We start from the raw sequence: 18,678 nt of genomic DNA on the forward strand, positions 1-18,678 counted from the left end.
TAATTCATTTTAAAACGTGTTTTATTGTTAAACAGACTGTTTATTTTTAATAAACCCAAAGAAAGAATTAAAATATAGAATGTTTGTCACTTGGCTATGCATTGCTGCCGGGTTAGAAGAACTATAGTTCAATTCGGTTGCCAAATATTTTTTGTGCTTCCCTAATTGCAGTATACTGTGTTGTGTATTGTATTCCATAACTTGCACAGCTCTATATGCTGCAGAGAAAAAAAAATAACATTTGTTCTGTTTTGACTTTTTTTCTGCAGTGTTTAAGTGGGTACGGAAGACACTAATTGCACTAGTTCAAGTCACGTTTGGACGGACCATAAATAAGTAAGCACAAATGAACAAATTATCTTCTCTTCTTCTGTCTCTTTAGTGTGATTTGGCTGTGCTGAAAGGTCACCACACTGGGCAGTGTGTCTCTGCTGAGTGGTTAAGCCGAGAATTTGAGGCTAATCTAAAAACCTTGTCTTTTTGTACAGGGTTTGTAACAGAACGAAGTGGTGGGTGCTACTTGGCAACCCTTCTATCTGTTCTGTTGTACTCTGCGTTTACAATGTTTTCAGACGTCTGATAACAGGTCATTATCTCTCTGTGTCGTGGCTCCTTTCAGCACAGCATGCTCTGACGCTTCTGTCACAGAGAGAAATGACTCCAGTCCTAATGGATCACAAATGCATGCATGTCATGAACATACTGGAGCTCCATTATTCCAGATAAGGAAATGTCCAATGCTCCATAGCTCTTTCTACTTCTGTAGCTGATCCATGCCAATGGACATGGTCACATTTAATTTCCTGCAATCATCGAAAAATGTATCCTTAAATTATAAATGTTCATTTTAATTCAAATCATTGTTTTTACAAAGCTGCAGTACATTTTCATTGTATCTTGAATTGTTTACCTTTTTTTTTTTTTTTACAAGCCCCCTGAAGCCATCTGCTGATGGGGGTCTAAAATAGTGTAATTGGCTTGAAAGAGCATAATTATCTTCGCACCCCCTCACTCATGCGTCAGTGTAATGCTGATCAACACGTTCTTCAGTTAGCTCGGTCAGGAGCTAGTGTTCTCCTCCAAGCCTGTTGAGCTGTCCAATGATTTAGTAGCATTAGTGGCATCTTAAGAAAAAAAACAGTGGTTATCATGATCCACCCAACCTTTTCAGCATTGGTAGCATCGTCATAAACCTAGCTTAAATTACAGTGGTCTCAAATCCTAGCATCCTCTATGGCTGTCCTCTAAATGTTCCCTCTCCCCTGTCCCTGTCTATAGGCAGATCAGAGACACAGTAAACTGGATCTTCAGTGAGCAGATGATGGTTTACTATATCAATATATTCCGGGACACCTTCTGGCCCAATGGAAAGCTGGCACCCCACAACAAATCTCGCTCGGACAGTGAGCGTCAGGAGACCAAGGAGAGAGCCCAGCAGAAGTTGCTGGACAACATTCCAGGTAATAGAACATGCAGTACTTTCAGGGGTATGTCTTCTAATTAACAAGGACTAATTCGAGTGTATTTTGAGGAATAAAATGGTGTTGTAGGACAGCAGACCATAAATTGATCATGACGTTACCTCAAAATACGGCTTGGGAAATGCCCACACCTGTATTAGTGGTGTAGTATCTTGTGAAGGACGAGCTTTTCCACAGGAAAAGATGTGGCTATAAGGGCTGTATTCCCAAATTTGCAGAGTCTGGTGTGAATGAGTTGCTCTGCAGTGTCACAAAGTCCTAAAGTCACAGTTGGGTTTTAGTTTATGGTTCGGGTCGGGTCGGGCTCGGGCAGAACGTGCACGGGCTCGGGCTGGGTCGGGTCGGATTTTTTGGGCCCGATCTAATCTAAGACTGCAAACAGAAAACAGGTTTTGGGGTTTTGGAAATGGCCTGTTTTCCATTTCTGTTTGTTTTGGTTGCCTTCTTAATGGAGATGCACCAATGTGGAAATCTGATATTACATAGGTGTACATCTGCCGATGCCGAAATAAACATTTATAATTTACAGAGACTAGACACCTTAGTGATACTTTAAAACTTTAATACTAATAAAAAATAGTAAAAACTAGAGTAAACCAATTCATTTTTAAATGGTCCTTTTTCTGCATTCAATAAAAACTTCAGCAAGCATTACTTTTTAAGGTAGATGCAAAAGTGTTTTAGATACTTTGAGTGTTATTTATGTGCACTAAACTTTCTTTTTCATTTGGTACAGATGAATAAAAAAGTTTTACATTGTAGGGCATCTTTACCCGAAGAGGTTATGATAAGTGTTCTACAAAACTTAACAAAAGTTCTTAGCGTTTAAAGGGATAGTTCGGTATTTTTGACATGAGTCTGTATGGCATCATCATAACCAGTGTCGTGCATCCACACTGACTTACCCCCCACAGCGTCCTGTGAGCCGAGTTCTTGTCCAGTTTAGGTCAAAGCGAAAGTAGTCCGGCATGTATGCTGGGGTCAGGAAAATAACTCCTTTTTCTTCCCAAAGCAGTACGTGTTCAAAAGAGTGATTTATTTACATCACAAAAAACTAACCCTGCAAAAGTCACGCCTCGTAAATCACTTGGGTCCTACTTTCTCTCGTTCCATATCAATGCGCGCAGCGCTGCAACCTGACAGCTAGCCTACGTGTTTGGGTCGCTTTGTTTACTTCTCGCTTGTTGACGCGTGCGCAGCTCGCTGTCAGAATGACGCGCACTGATACGAAATGAGAGAAAGTAGGACCCAAGTGATTTACAAGGCGTGACTTTTGCAGGGTTAGTTTTTTGTGATGTAAATAAATCACTCTTTTGAACACGTACTGCTTTGGGAAGAAAAAGGAGTTATTTTCCTGACCCCAGCAAACATGCCGGACTACTTTCGCTTTGACCTAAACTGGACAAGAACTCGGCTCACAGGACGCTGTGGGGGGTAAGTCAGTGTGGATGCACGACACTGGTTATGATGATGCCATACAGACTCATGTCAAAAATACCGAACTATCCCTTTAACAGAACCTCTTACAAAGAATGTTTTACAAAATGCTTAGACAGCTAAAGATGCTCAAATTCAAGACACTTTAAACTGTAATAATACCAATATTGATCCGCACAATAACTCTGTTCCAAGCAATGTACTTTTTCTAGAGTTAAAACTCCTCAACTGTACAAGAACCTGTTGAGAAAAACAAAAAGAAGCCATTTTAAGTGTATAATATTATATAAGCTTTATTAGATGTCATTGCCCTGTTATATGTTCATGAAAAAGGTGGGTCTTCTACTGCTAGGACAGCGAAAATCCTGGATGCTTTTTTTTTTTCATGCATCCTGAGAGACGGTGGATGATGGTGCAGATTGGGTTTTCAGCAGTTCCACTAGGTTGGGAGGATCTGGAGCATTGTTGGCTTTGTAGGCTTTGTAGATTTTAGGTTTAAGCCAGTGAAGGATCTGCAGTTATGGAGTAATGATCATAAGCTACAGATCCTGCAAATTAAAATGGTGGAGTGTTGATTGAAATAATTGCATTTTTGCAATTTTTTTTTTTTTTTTAAACAAACAACTTTTTGTGTGTGTTTCATAACCAATGACAAAGAATTGTCAGGCTGTTGATATGAAGTGTTCATATCTGTGTGGTGAGGCAGCAGTTTTAATTAAAGGTGATCTGGGGTCCACTAAAAACACATTTCCACTGAGAGGCTCTCCGCTGAGCAGAGACGTGCAATAATTACCTACAGCTCTGCTACACTAGACTCTCAGCAGCACACCAGAACACTGTTCCACTTCGCCACGTTCAGCACCTGCTTCCTGCTCACTCTCCGTGCTGCTGTTGCTGCGTGAGCAGGGGAAATGGGGGGCACTCAAGAGAGAGGAGAGAATTGTACAAAATGGTCTATTTGATGGACTGTCTTCGTGATTGGATGCTAATGTTCTCTATGTACTATTTTATCTGTTTATTTGTCATGCTGCGCTTGGCTAATGCTCAGGACTGTGGTTTACTGCAGTTCATTTGATGGACCTGTTAATCGAATGGATGAATTGCACTGACATGCCAAAATCTTGAGATTTGGATCGAGTATTGTGTCCCATGACTTTTGCCACATCCCATAAAAGCTAAAGAACGCTGCCTTGGCTTGTGGGAGATGCATATGGGGCTTTCTACATTGAATGTGAATGTCATTTCACATTTCTGCCAGAGTTGCTATTTTGATTACCTGGACAATTCTAGCCAGATTCCACTGGTCACAATCATTACCACCCATTGCTCTGACCACTGTGGATGGAAATATGAGTCTTCTAGGATGCATTTCTGGTCTTACATTTGAATGTTTGCCTCATTTGCCTCACTTGCTATAACTCTAATAAATCACGTTGTATAGTGCGAACTTACAACCTCCTTAATTACCGTATTTTTCGGACTATAAAGCGCACATTCATTTCTTTAATTTTCCCAAAAAATTCGCAGTGCGCCTTATAATCTGGTGCGGCTTATGTATGAACTCTACCAGTCAGGTATTAAGCAGCAATAAAGCCACTCTGCTTAAGTGTAGCATTATAAATGGTTTTCAGTAAAGTTTCCCCAACGCTGAAGCTGAAGGCTGCGGCATTAGCATTAGCCGCTAGCTCTTTGGCTGTTCAGAGGTGAGTAAATCAGACTGTGGTCTGCATGTTTGCCATGTTAAAACAAGCTACATGGGATGAGCCGCTAGCTGACAGCGCCCTGGGTTTTTGGAACACACAGGGTTCCTCAGTGTAGCACTATCGGTCGCCATTTGTTAGCACTAACCACAGCTGGCTAGTGCTGCTAACTGGGCTGGCTAAGCACTTGCTAACCGAGGCTAGCGCTCGCCCTTAAACAAAATACTGAAATTTCAAGCTTACTGTATATAAACGAAAGTGCTTTACTCATCCAAATAAACTATTTTTAGGAGAGAAATCTGTTGAAACAGGTGAGACCTGCTGAATTAGAAGAGAAATATGGCGACATCCTTGTTCACTTCATGTATGCGTTCTTACTAGTGTCGCTTAAAGCACCTTATAATTCGATGCACCTTATGTATGTAAATAGACCAGAAAATGTTCGATCATTGATAAATACACCCTAGAACTTCAACAGGATTCTGTGATCCCAAGCCATCCCCTGAGGTAATACTGTTATCCCATGACTTTTGGCATCGTATAATGGCCAGTGTGTAAATTAATGTGCTCTAAAGGATCTAATTAACACTAATTGATAATAATAGCCTTGTTCTTTTGGGAAGCAAGGGTTTCTGAAAGGTAAGTTACAATGATACTTGGTGTGAGTCAGCTTTTTTTTTTTTTTTTTTTTTTTTTTTTTTTTTTTTTTTTTTTTTACTTTTTCCATCTATGGTTTTTAAGTGTGTCTACACAGACCCGTGCACACATACACACACAGCAATTACCCAGCCACAGCCACAGCCACTTGGCACAGAGGGTAATAGTGTTCCACTTCAGAGCTCTTACCCAGTCCTCATTTTCAGTGGCGCCTGATGAGTGAGAACAATAGAAAGCACTTTGTAAGAAGAGCCGCGCTCCACTGAATATTGAATTTACAAGTGCATTTGCATTGATTGTATTAGAGATGTAAGAAAATTTCAGTATATCAAAGTATGAATTATTTGAATTATTAGCTTACATTAATTATGGTCTAATTATTAGACAGTGGTTTATTTTATGTTGTTTAAACCTAGATGTGCTTTTAGAGTGTTTTACTCTTTTGTTAGATCCCAATATTCTGCCTTTATTCAGATTTTCTAAATATGATAGTGTGTTTTTAAACAATGAAATGTGATTTATTAAATCGGGTTATATATTACCATGTTTAGCGTATCACAATATTATGTGATATTTTCTATCCTTACTCCTGTATCAATAAAACATACTGCTATTTGTATTATTATAATTATTTATATCTTTATTTGATTGCTTTAAATGTTAGCCTGTCCACTTATCCTTTATTCTGAATTATTTTAATTCTTCTTATTTAAATCATGCTTGTTTGTTTGTTTTTCTAATGCTTTTGTCATTCAGTTTTTATTGTTTTATACATTTCTTATGTTAGCTTAACCTGATTAAATACTTGGTTTTAATTTTTATTTTGTTCTTTTCATTCCCTTTATGTTGTAAATGCTCGGCTGCATAGAAAATGAGGGTTACTCTCAATGTATTCCAGAGTGAAAATAAGTAGGGCTGTATATTGGCAAGAATTAATAAAACTAATAGAGTATAGGAGTGGATTCAATATATTGGGACACTGTAAGCAAGCCAATATCTTGGGATTTTTCTGAGATACTGTCATAGGTTAAAGAACACTTATGTGCATACACTCATTGTTATATAGAGCTCTGGAAAAATAAGAGACCCCTTAATGACCTCTGGAATATAATCAAGAGGAAGATGGATGATCACAAGCCATCAAACCAAGCTGAACTTATCCAAAAGCAGTGTGTAACACTGGCGGAGGAGAACATTTAAACACAACACAAAATGAGTCACTGTTTGACACCAATTTTTATAAAATACTCAATTGTAATGTAACTAAAATGTAATATTGTGATTCTTTAATATATCTTTACACATATATTTACTTACACCCCTATCGCCAAATTCTTGCCAATACACAACCCCAGAAAGTACCTTAAACTAACCACTGCTAGAGCTAAATTAGAAAAAATGCAGCTCTGTATTTCACACTTTTCTATGATCGTGTGAACTTCACTAAGCACAATGCTGAAGTGTTCTCTTTATCTGTGTCTTATCAGTTGAACTGCAGAACCTCGTGGGGCAGCAGAATGCCAGGTATGGGATTATCAAGATCTTTAACGCACTTCAGGAAGCCAGTGCCAACAAGCATCTCCTTTATGTAAGTCTACGTCATGCAGAGTCACCACTGACTGAATTTAACCTCACTGTGTGCCTCGTTTGCAGCTGCCGCTCTCGTTTCTGCTTTCGCCTTGAGTTCTTTTTTTGCTTCACTACACATGATGAGTATTTATAAAAACAGCTAAATTCAGAAGCTCAGTAGAAGAAGCTGTGGGTTGGTATTTTTCCATTACCCAAATGTGTTTCTGTGTAACCTGAGATCATGCCTTAGTTTATTTATTTATTTATTTTTCCCCTGTAGTGGGATTATATAGGGATTATTGTTTCTTAGGCCTGGTTCTGTGAGCACTCTGGCCTTTACATTTATTTGAACTTGAATTTTGGAATTTTCAAGTTCCATGTAGGGCTGGATGCCATGAGTGGAAAAACTCATACCTCTATAGGCTCAAGAGGAAAGACAGTTGTGAGCATACAATATAACGAAAACTTTAACACAGTACACTACTAGTCAAAATCAAAGTTTGGACACCATCTTATTTCGTTGTTTTCTTTATTTAATGTATGTTCTACATTGTAGATTGATATTAAAGACATGTAAACAATTAAGGGACATATGAAATTATGTAGAACAAACGTGTTTGGTTTGATCTAAACCTGATGAACTGAGATGGTGATTTGAGGTGATTTGGGATGAGCTGGAGCTTCACAGCGTTAAAGAAAAGCAGCAGCTATTGTTCAGCACCTCCAGGAACTCCTTGAAGATGCTGAGAATACTATTCCTGGTGACTCTCCCTCATGGAGTCACTGAGATTAAAATACCAAGAGTGTGCAGATCTGTCCTCAAAGATAAACGTACTACTTAGAAGAATCTAAAATGTAAAATATATTCTGGTTTGTTTAACACTTTTTACTGATTACTAAATAATTCTGTATGTGTTCCTGTATAGCTTTACCTTTAATGCCTTTAGTATTGAATTTACAGTGTAAGAAATCATTAAAAGAAAGAAAACACATTGAATGAGAAGAAATGTGTCCAAAATTTGGACTGGTACTGTATATTATATTAAAGAATCAGTATTTAGTTGTAACACCAAAATTCCCTATATTTAAATACAACATATCTAACAGTTTTAGTTTTTAAAAACTAATAAACATAGTACAGTTTTGTCCTACTCTTTGTTTTATACTGACTGAAATTGTACTGGATTATGTTGTCTGAGAGGGTCAAAGGTGCACTTTTAATTCCAATGTTTCTACAACATAATTTACACTGTCCCTATAGACAAACCAAAGCATTTCCACACAAATTACCCATGAACATTATGATTATTATTTTTTTGAATCATATTGCACATAGATGGTGACTGCTGCAGGTGCAATATTGTGACATGAATATTGTTTTCGCTAAATTAAGGAAACAATTCTTTGGTTAAAGTGACATCTAGTGGTCATGCAGGGATAGTGTTGCTGATGCCGGCAGTAAAGAATCAACAGGCTGTTCTTAAATCTTTGTTCTTCATTTTTTTTGTGTCTCTCTCCACTCATTTTCTCTCTTTTTTCTTAGATTCTTCTGGAAATGCTCCTCAAAGAGCTCTGCCCTGAGCTGAGTGGAGAAACGAAGCAGGTCTGATCACAGATACCCGGGACTGAAGGATGAGCCTCCTCGGCTTTGGTTATTTATCTTTTACTTTGGTGTTTTTTTGGAAGCAATTTATTTTATTTCTCGATCTTTATCTGAAAATACTTGACTCAGTAGCACTCGTGTGAGGGGGGCTTCACGGACATCACTATTGCATATTTTTTTGTCACCTCCGTCCGTTATATCTCTCGCTGGATTGTATCTACACACCAGGTCTACTGCCAACCTACCACATTTTATTTGTTTTCGTTTCTTTTTTGTTGTCTGTGGGGTTTTTGTTAGACCTGGTAAGGTCAACAAATGTGAATAGTTGTGGAATGAGTGTTGTAATTTAAAAAAAAAAGTAAAGAAAAGAGAAAAAAATGGAAACCTGGACCTCTTAAACCTCCCTACCTACAGTACAGTACATATTGTGGACATATTTTGAAGGATTTTAATTGTTCAATCTGTCATGTAAAGTTATTGTGACAATTTCTTTGTGATATTATTATAGATTTTATTTTTACCAAAAATAGACTTAGATCATTTATAAGCAATAAATTGCGAAAAGAATTTGTGTGGTGCGTGCCTTTATTATTATTATTGTTTGAAAAAATGATTGTTATATTGTTTCTTTTCAGCTTGAATCATGGAAACGGACAATAAAACAATGATGTTAAAATGTATTTAGTTAAAAAATATTTCGTTTTGTATTTATAAAAACACAGGATCCAGATGGTTTCCAGATTTTTTGTTATACTCATACAATAGGATAATTAAGGATAAAAAAAACCCCTTAATTAAACCTCAATCCTAATAACACGCCCATCCTATTCAACACACTCACTTATCATACATATGTACATGAGTGTACGTTTATATAGCTATATAACATTAACACCACCAGATCCACTGTCCATATAGAAGCTTTTTCTAGTCCCATCATCATTACAGACTGCATTTCTGCATATGTTTCTTCGCATACTTTTATTAATTTCCCTTCTTTCACCATGTTCTTCAACGGCCAGGACCCCTCCCCCCACAGAGCAGGTATTGTATTATTTGGGATAGTGGATCATTCTCAGCACTGCATAGACACTGGCATGGTGGAGGTGTATGAGGTGTTAGTGTGTGTTGTTCTGGTGGCACAAGCAGATGAGATGCAGCAGTGCTGCTGGAGTTTTTGGTCAAGCAGAGACTTTTTTGGTTACACTACTGGTTTCTAAAAAAAATAATCTACTGGGCTATTAACTTAACTATTAGACCATATGTATCTAAGCTCTTTAAAAAGGCAGTAGCAGGCTCCGAGTGGTCCATCGGACTAAAGTTGCTGCCATTATGATCAGGAGATTGCTGGTTTGAATCCTGCTTATGTAGCTTGCCGGGGCCCTGAGAGAGCACAATTGGCCTTGCTCTCTCTGGGTGGGTAGATGGCGCTCTTTCCCCACATCACTCCTACGGTTAATGTTTATCAGCACAAGGTCTAATATGTATTGGAGATGAGTTGCTGAGCTTTCCTCTGAGAGCACTGTGATGCTACTCAGCAATGCTGCAACAGCAGCAGCTCGAAAAAAGGCGGTGGCTGACTTAAAATGTATCGAAGGAGGCATGTGCTAGTCTTTGCCCTTTGCCTTGTGTTGGGGAATTACTAGACAATTGGCCTTGTAAAATTGGGGAGAAAATGGGATAAATCTAGTTTATTGAAATCTCATCTCATTTGACTTTCTTGAACTCAGTGACCATTCTAAAGCTTTTTCGCTTTAATAGAGACTTCCATTATATCCTGCCATGTGCAATGTCCATCTGGAGGTCCTTACACACTTCTGGGTTCATCAGGGCTGCCTGGAAATATACAAAAAAACACTGTAATTAGGAAAGCTTGCACTGTCAATTTATAGTGAAATTCTACATCAGCAGTTTGGGTGTTTTTTAGACAAAAACATGAAGGCATAAATGGAATAAAACAAGCACTCATTCAAACATCAAACTAGCTAATAAAACAACAGAATTATATAGCAGTACAAAATCAATATAACATATACACTGTAAAAGCAGGCATTTCAGCATTTCAGCTCTTCTGCTGTTTGAATGAATACCTTGGCGTAATACTGCTGAGCTGTCTCCATGTCCGGAGGGACTCCCCGCCCCAGCTGCAGACAGCGTGCATAATAAAAGAGGGCAATAGCGATGCCTTTACTGATGTACTCAGGGAGGCAACCTGTAGACTTTGCTATAGCGCTGATGTCTTCATATTGGCAGATCCTGCAACAGAACACAGTAAATCCTGTTAGAAGATTAGATCGTTTATGAGCAATAAACTGCGTAACAGTAGAATGCATGTCGCTCGTCTTTATTGTTATTGATTTAATTCTCAGAGTGGGTGTAGGTCTGTCATTTGAACATCGCCTGTATCGATTAACTCCTGTAACACTCAGGTACAAAATTAGATGTTAAGCTATAAAACAGACACTGCTGTCAGAGTTACCCTATTCAGGTAAGACTGATTCATTTAAACACATATTGACTGACTCGGATCAGATACACCATATCTTATTTAACCTTTCAATATTCTATTACGTAATATTAAATAGTTATTTATAAAGGTTGAATCATTTTCCTGCCATTCATGAGACAAATTCCCATGACGTTAAGATCTGGAAGGTCTACTGTTTTGAAAATATCAGCAGGTTAAATGGTGTTATTAGCAAATATTGTTGTTTTTTTTTTTCAAGGTGAATCCAACAATTTCCCCAACAATTAAAATTTCAAACAGTTTTGAAAACTCTTGCTTTTTTTTTTTCTTTCTAATTTTGCCATAATGTCACCCATTTATTGTGCATTATTTTATATACAGTACCAGTCAAAGGTTTGGACACATTCCTTTACATTGTTTTTCTTTATTACTTTATTTAATTTATTTTCTACATTGTCAATTAATATTAAAAACATGAAAACAATTAACAGACGCATATAGAATTATGTAGTAAACTGTATTACGAGTGTTTGTCCCCATGACCTAAACCTGATTAATTGAGATTGAGAGTGATTTGAGGTGATTTGGGATGAGCTGGAGCTTCACAGTGTGAAGGAAAAGCAGCAGCTATTGTTCAGCACCTCCAGAAACTCCTTTAAGATGCTGAGAAAACTATTCCAGGTGACTCTCCCTCATGAAGACACTGAGATTAAAATACCAAGAGTGTGCAGATCTGTCCTCAAAGATAAATGTGACACTTAGAAGAATAGAATAAAAGTATAAAACATATTCTGGTTTGTTTAACACTTTTTGTGTACAAAATAATTCCATGTTTCCCTGTATAGCTTTAATATACTCTTCAATATTAAATTTACAATGAAATAAATCATAAAAAGAAAGTGGTGTGTCTAAACTTTTGTCTGTTACTGTAAAATCTATTTAAAATATAGAGGACTCAATGTTTTGGACAAAGAAGCATTTTTCCTTGCACCTTTGCTTCACAGATTAAAATTTCTAATCTGACATGATGCGTTCTAGGCACCATAATGTTTAGAACAATGCAATGATAGGAACCCTAAATTAAAGCAGTCATGTTTAGTGATGTGTTGCATATGTCCTGCATGCTTTAAATGTTTGAATCACTGACTGTAATTCATAGACATCACCAGGTTTTAGGTGCCTTCTCTGGTGATGTTTTGCAAAGTCTCTAAAGCAGTCTAAGCAGTCCTTGCTATTAATGAGCTCTTTATCCTTAATGATATTTCACACAGTGCATTTCAGTAATCCCAAATGTTGACTAATGGGTTTGTATTTCTTTTTCAGCCTCATAATATCTTATTTTTGTTTTATTGGAACAGTTCTTGTTACATGTTAAAAGCATGAGTCCTGAATTGAGTGATGTAATATGGTCGGTGCATTTCTGTACCTCTGAGCCAGAGCTGCTGCTTTGGTGTAGAGTTTCTGGTGGTAATAATGGGCTGTGAGGTGGCTCTGGGCGTAGACATTACCCCTCTCTGCAGCTTCCTTCAGGCAACACAGAGCAGCCTGCAGGTCTTTAGGCACACCGTATCCATGCAGGTACATAATCCCCAGTGCCCCCTGTGACTCTAGACTGCCATTACCACACGCCTCAGAGTGCCAGAAATACGCCTAGGGGACACACACACACACACACACACACACACACACACACACATACACACACCGTCCATTATACTGTATTTCACCAGAAGATAATGCATCTACACTGTAGAGAGAAAAACACAAAAACCCCTACAGGTAATATCTCTTTGGTAAAATTTGTTAAGATACATGTTAAGCAATACACAATTCTAATTTATTATACTCTTCGTAATATACAGTACCAGTCAAAAGTTTGGACACGACTTAAATTCAGTGTTTTTTCATTATTTTAATATGTTCTGCATTGTAGATTAATTAGAAATTCAAATATGGAACTATTTAGTAAACACGAAAGTGTTAAACAAACCAAAATATTTTTTATATTTTAGATTCTTCAAAATAGCACCTCTTGCTTAGATAGAGACAGCTTTCACATCTTGGCTGGATTTTCTCAGTCAGCTTTATGAGGTAGAGTCACCTGAAATTCAGGCTTTCAGTTAACAGCTACGCTGAACTCATCAAGAGTAAATTACTTAAATTTCTTGCTCTATTAATGTGTTTGAGAGCATTGGGTTTTGTTGTGAAGAGGTAGAGTTGGTTACAGGTAGGTTTGATTTAAGTGAATTGCTCTATTTGAGTAATCATCTAAAAGAAAAACCAAGAAGTTTGAAAGACCATCAAAACATTATGTTGAAACTGGCTCTCATCAGGAGCACTTAAAAAAAAACACAAGCGTTACCTCTGTTGCACTTGTTTAACATTTTTAAGTAACTACATGATTACTTATGCACTACTTCATAGTCTGGATGACTTCAGTATTCATTTACAGCTTAGGAAAAGTTTAAAATAAAACATTGAATGAGAAGCTTTTTGGACTGGTACTATTTGACTCATTTTTTAAGGCAAAGAGAAAAAGAAATAATATCCTCTTATGAACATTTGTTCTGTATTAAGAGTATGTAAATAAATAAAGCTTGTCTGCTGGATATCCTATCTGTTGGCATGTCTGCCTATTTAACCCAATTAGCATACACAATTTCTAAGTTTAGAAGAAATGAATTTATGCTTTTAAAATATAATGCTATTTGAAAAAAAGTACTTAAAACTAGAATACTGATTTTTTTTTTCATTTTACTAAATGTTCAACATATTTCAGAATACACCATATATACCAGTCTATTTAGTTATTTGGCTGCATAAAATTACTTCTAATCAAATGTGTATTTGTTGAGTTCTAAAATCAGTCATTCTCCTATAAAATAATTATATTTGATTTGTTGAGACCTTTTGGAGATCCTGGGTCTCAGGACTGGAATAGAATAGGCCGAGATAGGACTGTGCTTTGACACTGGCATTAGGGTTTCCACCATCAGCTGCCAAGAGGAAATACCTGCAGGAATATAGAGAAACCGCTAGCCGATCGCAAGCAGAGATTTATTATTTATTATTAATCAGATGAGTAACTCTGGCCCCAGAGCTCACCTCTCTGCCTCTGAGCTGGAGGCCTGAACTCCGTAACCCTGCAGGTAGGCCCGGCCCAGGTTATATAAGGCTGAGTATTTGATGGGGCTTGAGTCCCACGCTGCTACTCTTCTCATGTAGTCCACTGCTTTAACCTGTACCAGGACACATTATGACAGAAGATGTATCAAAGTATTACTAAATAATTACTTACATTTTTTGAATTCTAAGATATTCTTCTGGTCATGGAGTAAGATTGACTACAAACAGCTCTGGAAAAGAGAGAGACCACAAAGATGATGTTTTTCCTTGATCTTACCAAAAACCTCTGGAATATAAGCAAGAGGAAGATGGACGATCACAAGGCATCAAACCAAGCTAAACTGCATAAAGTTATCCAAAAGCAGTGTGTAAGACTGGTGGAGGAATGTGATTTAAAAAACAGGATTATTCCACCAAATATTAGTTTCTGAACCCTTAAAACTTTATGAATATGAGCTTATTTTCTTTGCATTATTTAAGGTCTGAAAGCTCTGCATCTGGCAACCAGCACATTAAATAATTAAATAAATGACCTGATGCACTATATAAAAGAAAAACAGTTATTCATTGTGTTTTGTAGTGTTTTTGATCTACACACTTGCCAAAAGCTGATATATTAAACTCCAAGCTAAAACACGGTACAACCCAATATAATATTATGATACATTATACTATCAGATTCCTATAATATCAATTCAATATGTTATGGTAATTTTATAAAAGCAATAAACAATTCAATGCTGTGCAATTGTAATTGTATTATTATTTTTAAGCACTCCACTTTATTCCTAATTTTAATATTACAGAAACGGAAAAGGGCTTTATTATGACGAGATTGAAATAGGTGATGTTAAGGAAATACATTCTACTCTAATTCTGTATGCTGTAAATGTATTCTGGGACACCATATTCCAGCAGAACTCACCTGGTTTACTGAGGTACCAAGCCCATCATAGTACATCACAGCCAGCTGGTAAAGAGCACAAGGTTCTTTGTCCTTAATGCCATCAAATATGGCCTCAGCCTCTGTATAGTGACCCTGCAGCATAAGATTTATTACAAATACAGGTGAATTATGATCATGGATAAATTTTTTTACTTTTTCAGATCGGCAAAATAAATAAAAAGAGAGACACCTGTAAGACAGTAAAGCTGGCCTTCAGTTTAAAAGTGATTTGCTTTGTTTGTATTATAGATTTGATGACAGGGTCTGTATGTGATGCAGCAGTTGAGTGGAGTGATTTTAGCTTATGCTTCATTCTGTTTAAAAGGTGTAAAACAGTGGAGTCTATCATTCTAAGATTGAATTACTTTAGTATGTTTCAGTTTTACACCCATTTTACACAGCATTATAGTTCAAAGTAATAATGGCAGTAAAACTTTATTCATTCATTCATCGTACCTCTTTATCCGTCAAGGGTCGCAGGGGGGCTGGAGCCTATCCCAGCCGGCATCAGCGGAAGGCAGTAAACACCCTGGACAGGCATTAAAACTTTATTCTGCACTGATATGGTTAAACTTTGGCGATTAAACTTGGTTTGGGGCGGTTACACATCTAAGGGGACATTTATAATTTCACTATGTATGGAAAGTTATCCATAAGCAGTGTGTAAGACTGGTGGAGGAGAACATGCCAAGATGCATAAAAACTGTGATTAAAAAACAGGGTTATTTTTCACCAAATATTGATTTCTGAACTTTATGATAATTATCTTGTTTTCTTTGCATTATTTGAGGTCTGAAAGCTCTGCATCTTTTTTGTTATTTCAGTCATTTCTCATTTTCTGCAAATAAATGCTCTTAATGATAATATTTTATTTGGAATTTGGGAGAAATGTTACTCAAATTTTACTCAATTTATTTTTTTTCTGAAATATAATTATTGCAATTAAAAATATATCGAATTTGTTTTACTAGATTTTACCAGGAGACACAAAATGTTTGAAATCCAACATCTGTACTGCACTCTGTGTATTCTGGGGGATCATAGCCCAGCAAATGATTAAAAAATGCAAGACATGTTTAATGCCAACTATACACTTAAAAACGATATGTGAAGAAAGCTTGTCATTACCTCCTCATAGTAGAGCTGTCCAATTAGGAAGCTGGCCTGTGTGTCTCCGGTCTCTGCCCGGCTCTTCAGCAGCCTCTCAGCCCTCTTCACCAGCAAGGAAAGACTTTCTGCTTAAGAATCCAATCACGTCTGGTTAGATACGTCCAATTACCACACTGATGCAACTTTAAAGTAATTTCACTCTCCACAGGATGTAAAGTCAGTGAAGTTCAAATAGAACATGAAGAGCCACGATTAAAACTTTCATTTCTGGATTTTTACCAGAAATCCATTAGAAATTAAGTTTTTAGTTCATTATAACTTTAATTACTTCTGATTTTCTGCAAATTAACTTCTTGTTTGACATTTCATCAAAAAGCAAAGACTGTTATTGTGTCCCATGATTTATGCCATGTCCCACGGAAGCTAAAGAGCAGTGCACTGACCTGCGGAATACAGTAAGTGTGTGAGATCTATTGCACTGAATGTGGATGTGATTTCTGCCAGAGTAACATGTCTGTTCACATGTTGGCTGGTATAGTGACTTTATTTTAAAAGAGTGGTTTTATTATATTTATATTCATTCATTCATACATTTAGCCAGTCATACATACATACAAATGTATATTTCAGAGTTAAAGGTTAAGTGTTCTTTGAAGGTTAACATTATTTACACTGTATGTCAAAAGTCTGTTTATTCAATGTTCTTCTAATATATATATATATATATATATATATATATATATATATATATATATATATATATATATATATATATATATATATATATATATATTTTTTTTTTTTTTTTTTTTTTTTTGCATTGTAGCTTTCTATTAAAGACATATTAAGGGACACAAATGAAATTAAATAGTTAATAAAATAAGTGTTTGTCCTCCACAATATCCTAATCCTAATGGTAATTTGAGGTGATTTGAGATGAGCTGGAGCAGCACCTCCAGGAACTCCTTCGAGATGCTGAGAAAACTATACCAGGTCTCTCTACCTCATAAAGACACTGAAATTAAAATACCAAGAGTGTGCAGATATGTACTCAAAGATAAATGTGTATAAAATATATTCTGGTTTGTTTTACCACATTTTCTTTACAAATTAATTCTACATGTTTTCCTGTATAGCTTTAATGCCCTCAGTATTAAATATAAAACAATGTAAAACAATCATAAAAAGAAAGAAAATACATTACATAAGGTGTTTCCAAACTTTTGGCTGACAATGTACATTGCAATTATGTCTGGGACAATATATCATCCGAAAAATTGATTATTGTGAAAGATACATTTTACAAATAAATAAAATGTTATCCCTTTCCTTTCATTCCTAACTAGTTTAGGAAAGAACAGTCAGTGTCTTCAGAGATAATAATGGGAACTTTAATACACGTTTTAAGGCACATTTTAAAAGGAAGGCAAGTAGATCTGCCTGAAGCTACCTGTGTTCTTGGAGAGGCTGAACTCATCAGTTTGATCCTGGTAAAGATCAGAGATAGCAGTGATCAGTCTGAGAGTAGTGTCAGTTCCATCTTCAGGAGAATCCCCCTTCCAGCCCAGCATAGAGCAGCAGTCCATCATCTGTCTGTTTTCAGAGCATCAGGGCGTGCCTTGGTACTTACTGTCTGGAAAACAGCTTTCTGACAGCTTTAAGATAAATAATACAGCTTAAATAAAACTGTTTTAGTGTACAGGATCACTAAATATACCATAAAACCTCAGTATCTGCTTTAATGACCCGCGAGCTCTGCTGCTTCTATTTAACAACAACAGATAGGAGGAGGAGCTGCTGTACAACTTCACACAATAGTCTTGTCCTTGGCAACCGGGGCCATAGCGACGGACCCTGATAGCAAAGAACATTGAATAAACGTTAATGATTTGGTTGCATTAAACTGTCTAAGGTTGATGATGGTAAAACAACTTTTAAACAACCATTACATCAGACATCAGTTAATGTTGAAATTCTAACATTGAATCTAAGCTAAAGGTTTTGAATGTTTTTAGGTGAAACCTGCATCCCACAAAAAATAATATCAATAAATATTATTTAAATGTCCCTTTCTACAGTGTAAGACCACAGTACGGTATATAAGAATAGAACACAAACAAGATATACATATTTAATACAAACCATATAAAATATATAAAACCTTAACGTTGAATCAGTGTTGAATCAACTTAAAATCAATGTGCACAAAGAAATACTTTCTCACATCAGAGATCAGCATTAAATAAATGTTAATGTTAATTTAATATCTAATGCATTGAAACAATGTAGTTCTCTGATGTCAGAATAAATAAATTTAAGGTTTTAATTTAAGGTTTAATAATAATAATAATAATAATAATAATAATAATAATAATAATAATAATAATAATAATAATAATAATAATAATAATAATAAAACTATAGCTACATTTTACAAATAAATATATATATATATATATATATATTTTTTTTTTTTACAAAGAAATAATTTATTTTTATAATACTGCAAATGTACAGGACATACAGGGGATTGAACTTGTGCTACTGTCTAACCCAAATTTAAGTTACATCAAAAAATAAAT

General features: G+C 36.2%; 2 protein-coding genes across 3 annotated transcripts in view; one reads left to right on the forward strand and one right to left on the reverse strand.

Moving 5' to 3' along the window:
• Nucleotides 1–9,014, forward strand: part of snx25 (sorting nexin 25) — a 72,314-nt gene extending 63,300 nt beyond the window's left edge. The window contains exons 16-19 of the mRNA XM_022683538.2: nt 270–336; nt 1,279–1,460; nt 6,763–6,863; nt 8,388–9,014. Of these exons, the coding sequence (XP_022539259.2) occupies nt 270–336; nt 1,279–1,460; nt 6,763–6,863; nt 8,388–8,453 (416 nt within the window). The 3' untranslated portion in view covers nt 8,454–9,014. The remainder of the gene's footprint in view (nt 1–269; nt 337–1,278; nt 1,461–6,762; nt 6,864–8,387) is intronic.
• Nucleotides 9,015–9,409: 395 nt separating this feature from the next.
• LOC103026521 (LRP2 binding protein) lies at nt 9,410–17,890 on the reverse strand. Of its 2 annotated transcripts, none has more exons than XM_007247475.4 (8): nt 17,547–17,890; nt 16,115–16,224; nt 14,966–15,079; nt 14,020–14,153; nt 13,822–13,927; nt 12,341–12,564; nt 10,538–10,703; nt 9,410–10,283 (listed from the first exon to the last, which is right to left on the reverse strand). In XM_007247475.4, exons 1-8 carry the CDS (start codon nt 17,683–17,685, stop codon nt 10,218–10,220), a joined length of 1,059 nt encoding a protein of 352 aa, XP_007247537.3. In that variant the 5' UTR covers nt 17,686–17,890; the 3' UTR covers nt 9,410–10,217. The 2 variants fall into 2 exon arrangements, with proteins under 2 accessions (XP_007247537.3, XP_007247538.3); XM_007247476.4 differs by having other exon boundaries at nt 16,115–16,221; nt 17,547–17,889.
• Nucleotides 17,891–18,678: the final 788 nt, after the last annotated feature.

This window comes from Astyanax mexicanus, chromosome 10 (assembly GCF_023375975.1).
Source record: "Astyanax mexicanus isolate ESR-SI-001 chromosome 10, AstMex3_surface, whole genome shotgun sequence".
NCBI lineage: Eukaryota > Metazoa > Chordata > Actinopteri > Characiformes > Acestrorhamphidae > Astyanax > Astyanax mexicanus.

Coding starts and splice junctions, on each gene's coding strand:
- LOC103026521 (XM_007247475.4), bottom strand. CDS start 17,685: ATGATGGACTGCTGCTCTATGCTGGGCTGGAAGGGGGATTCTCCTGAA. Junction 16,225..17,546: donor CAGCCTCTCCAAGAACACAG/GTAGCTTCAGGC, acceptor TGGATTCTTAAG/CAGAAAGTCTTTCCTTGCTG. Junction 14,154..14,965: donor TTGGTACCTCAGTAAACCAG/GTGAGTTCTGCT, acceptor GTCCTGGTACAG/GTTAAAGCAGTGGACTACAT.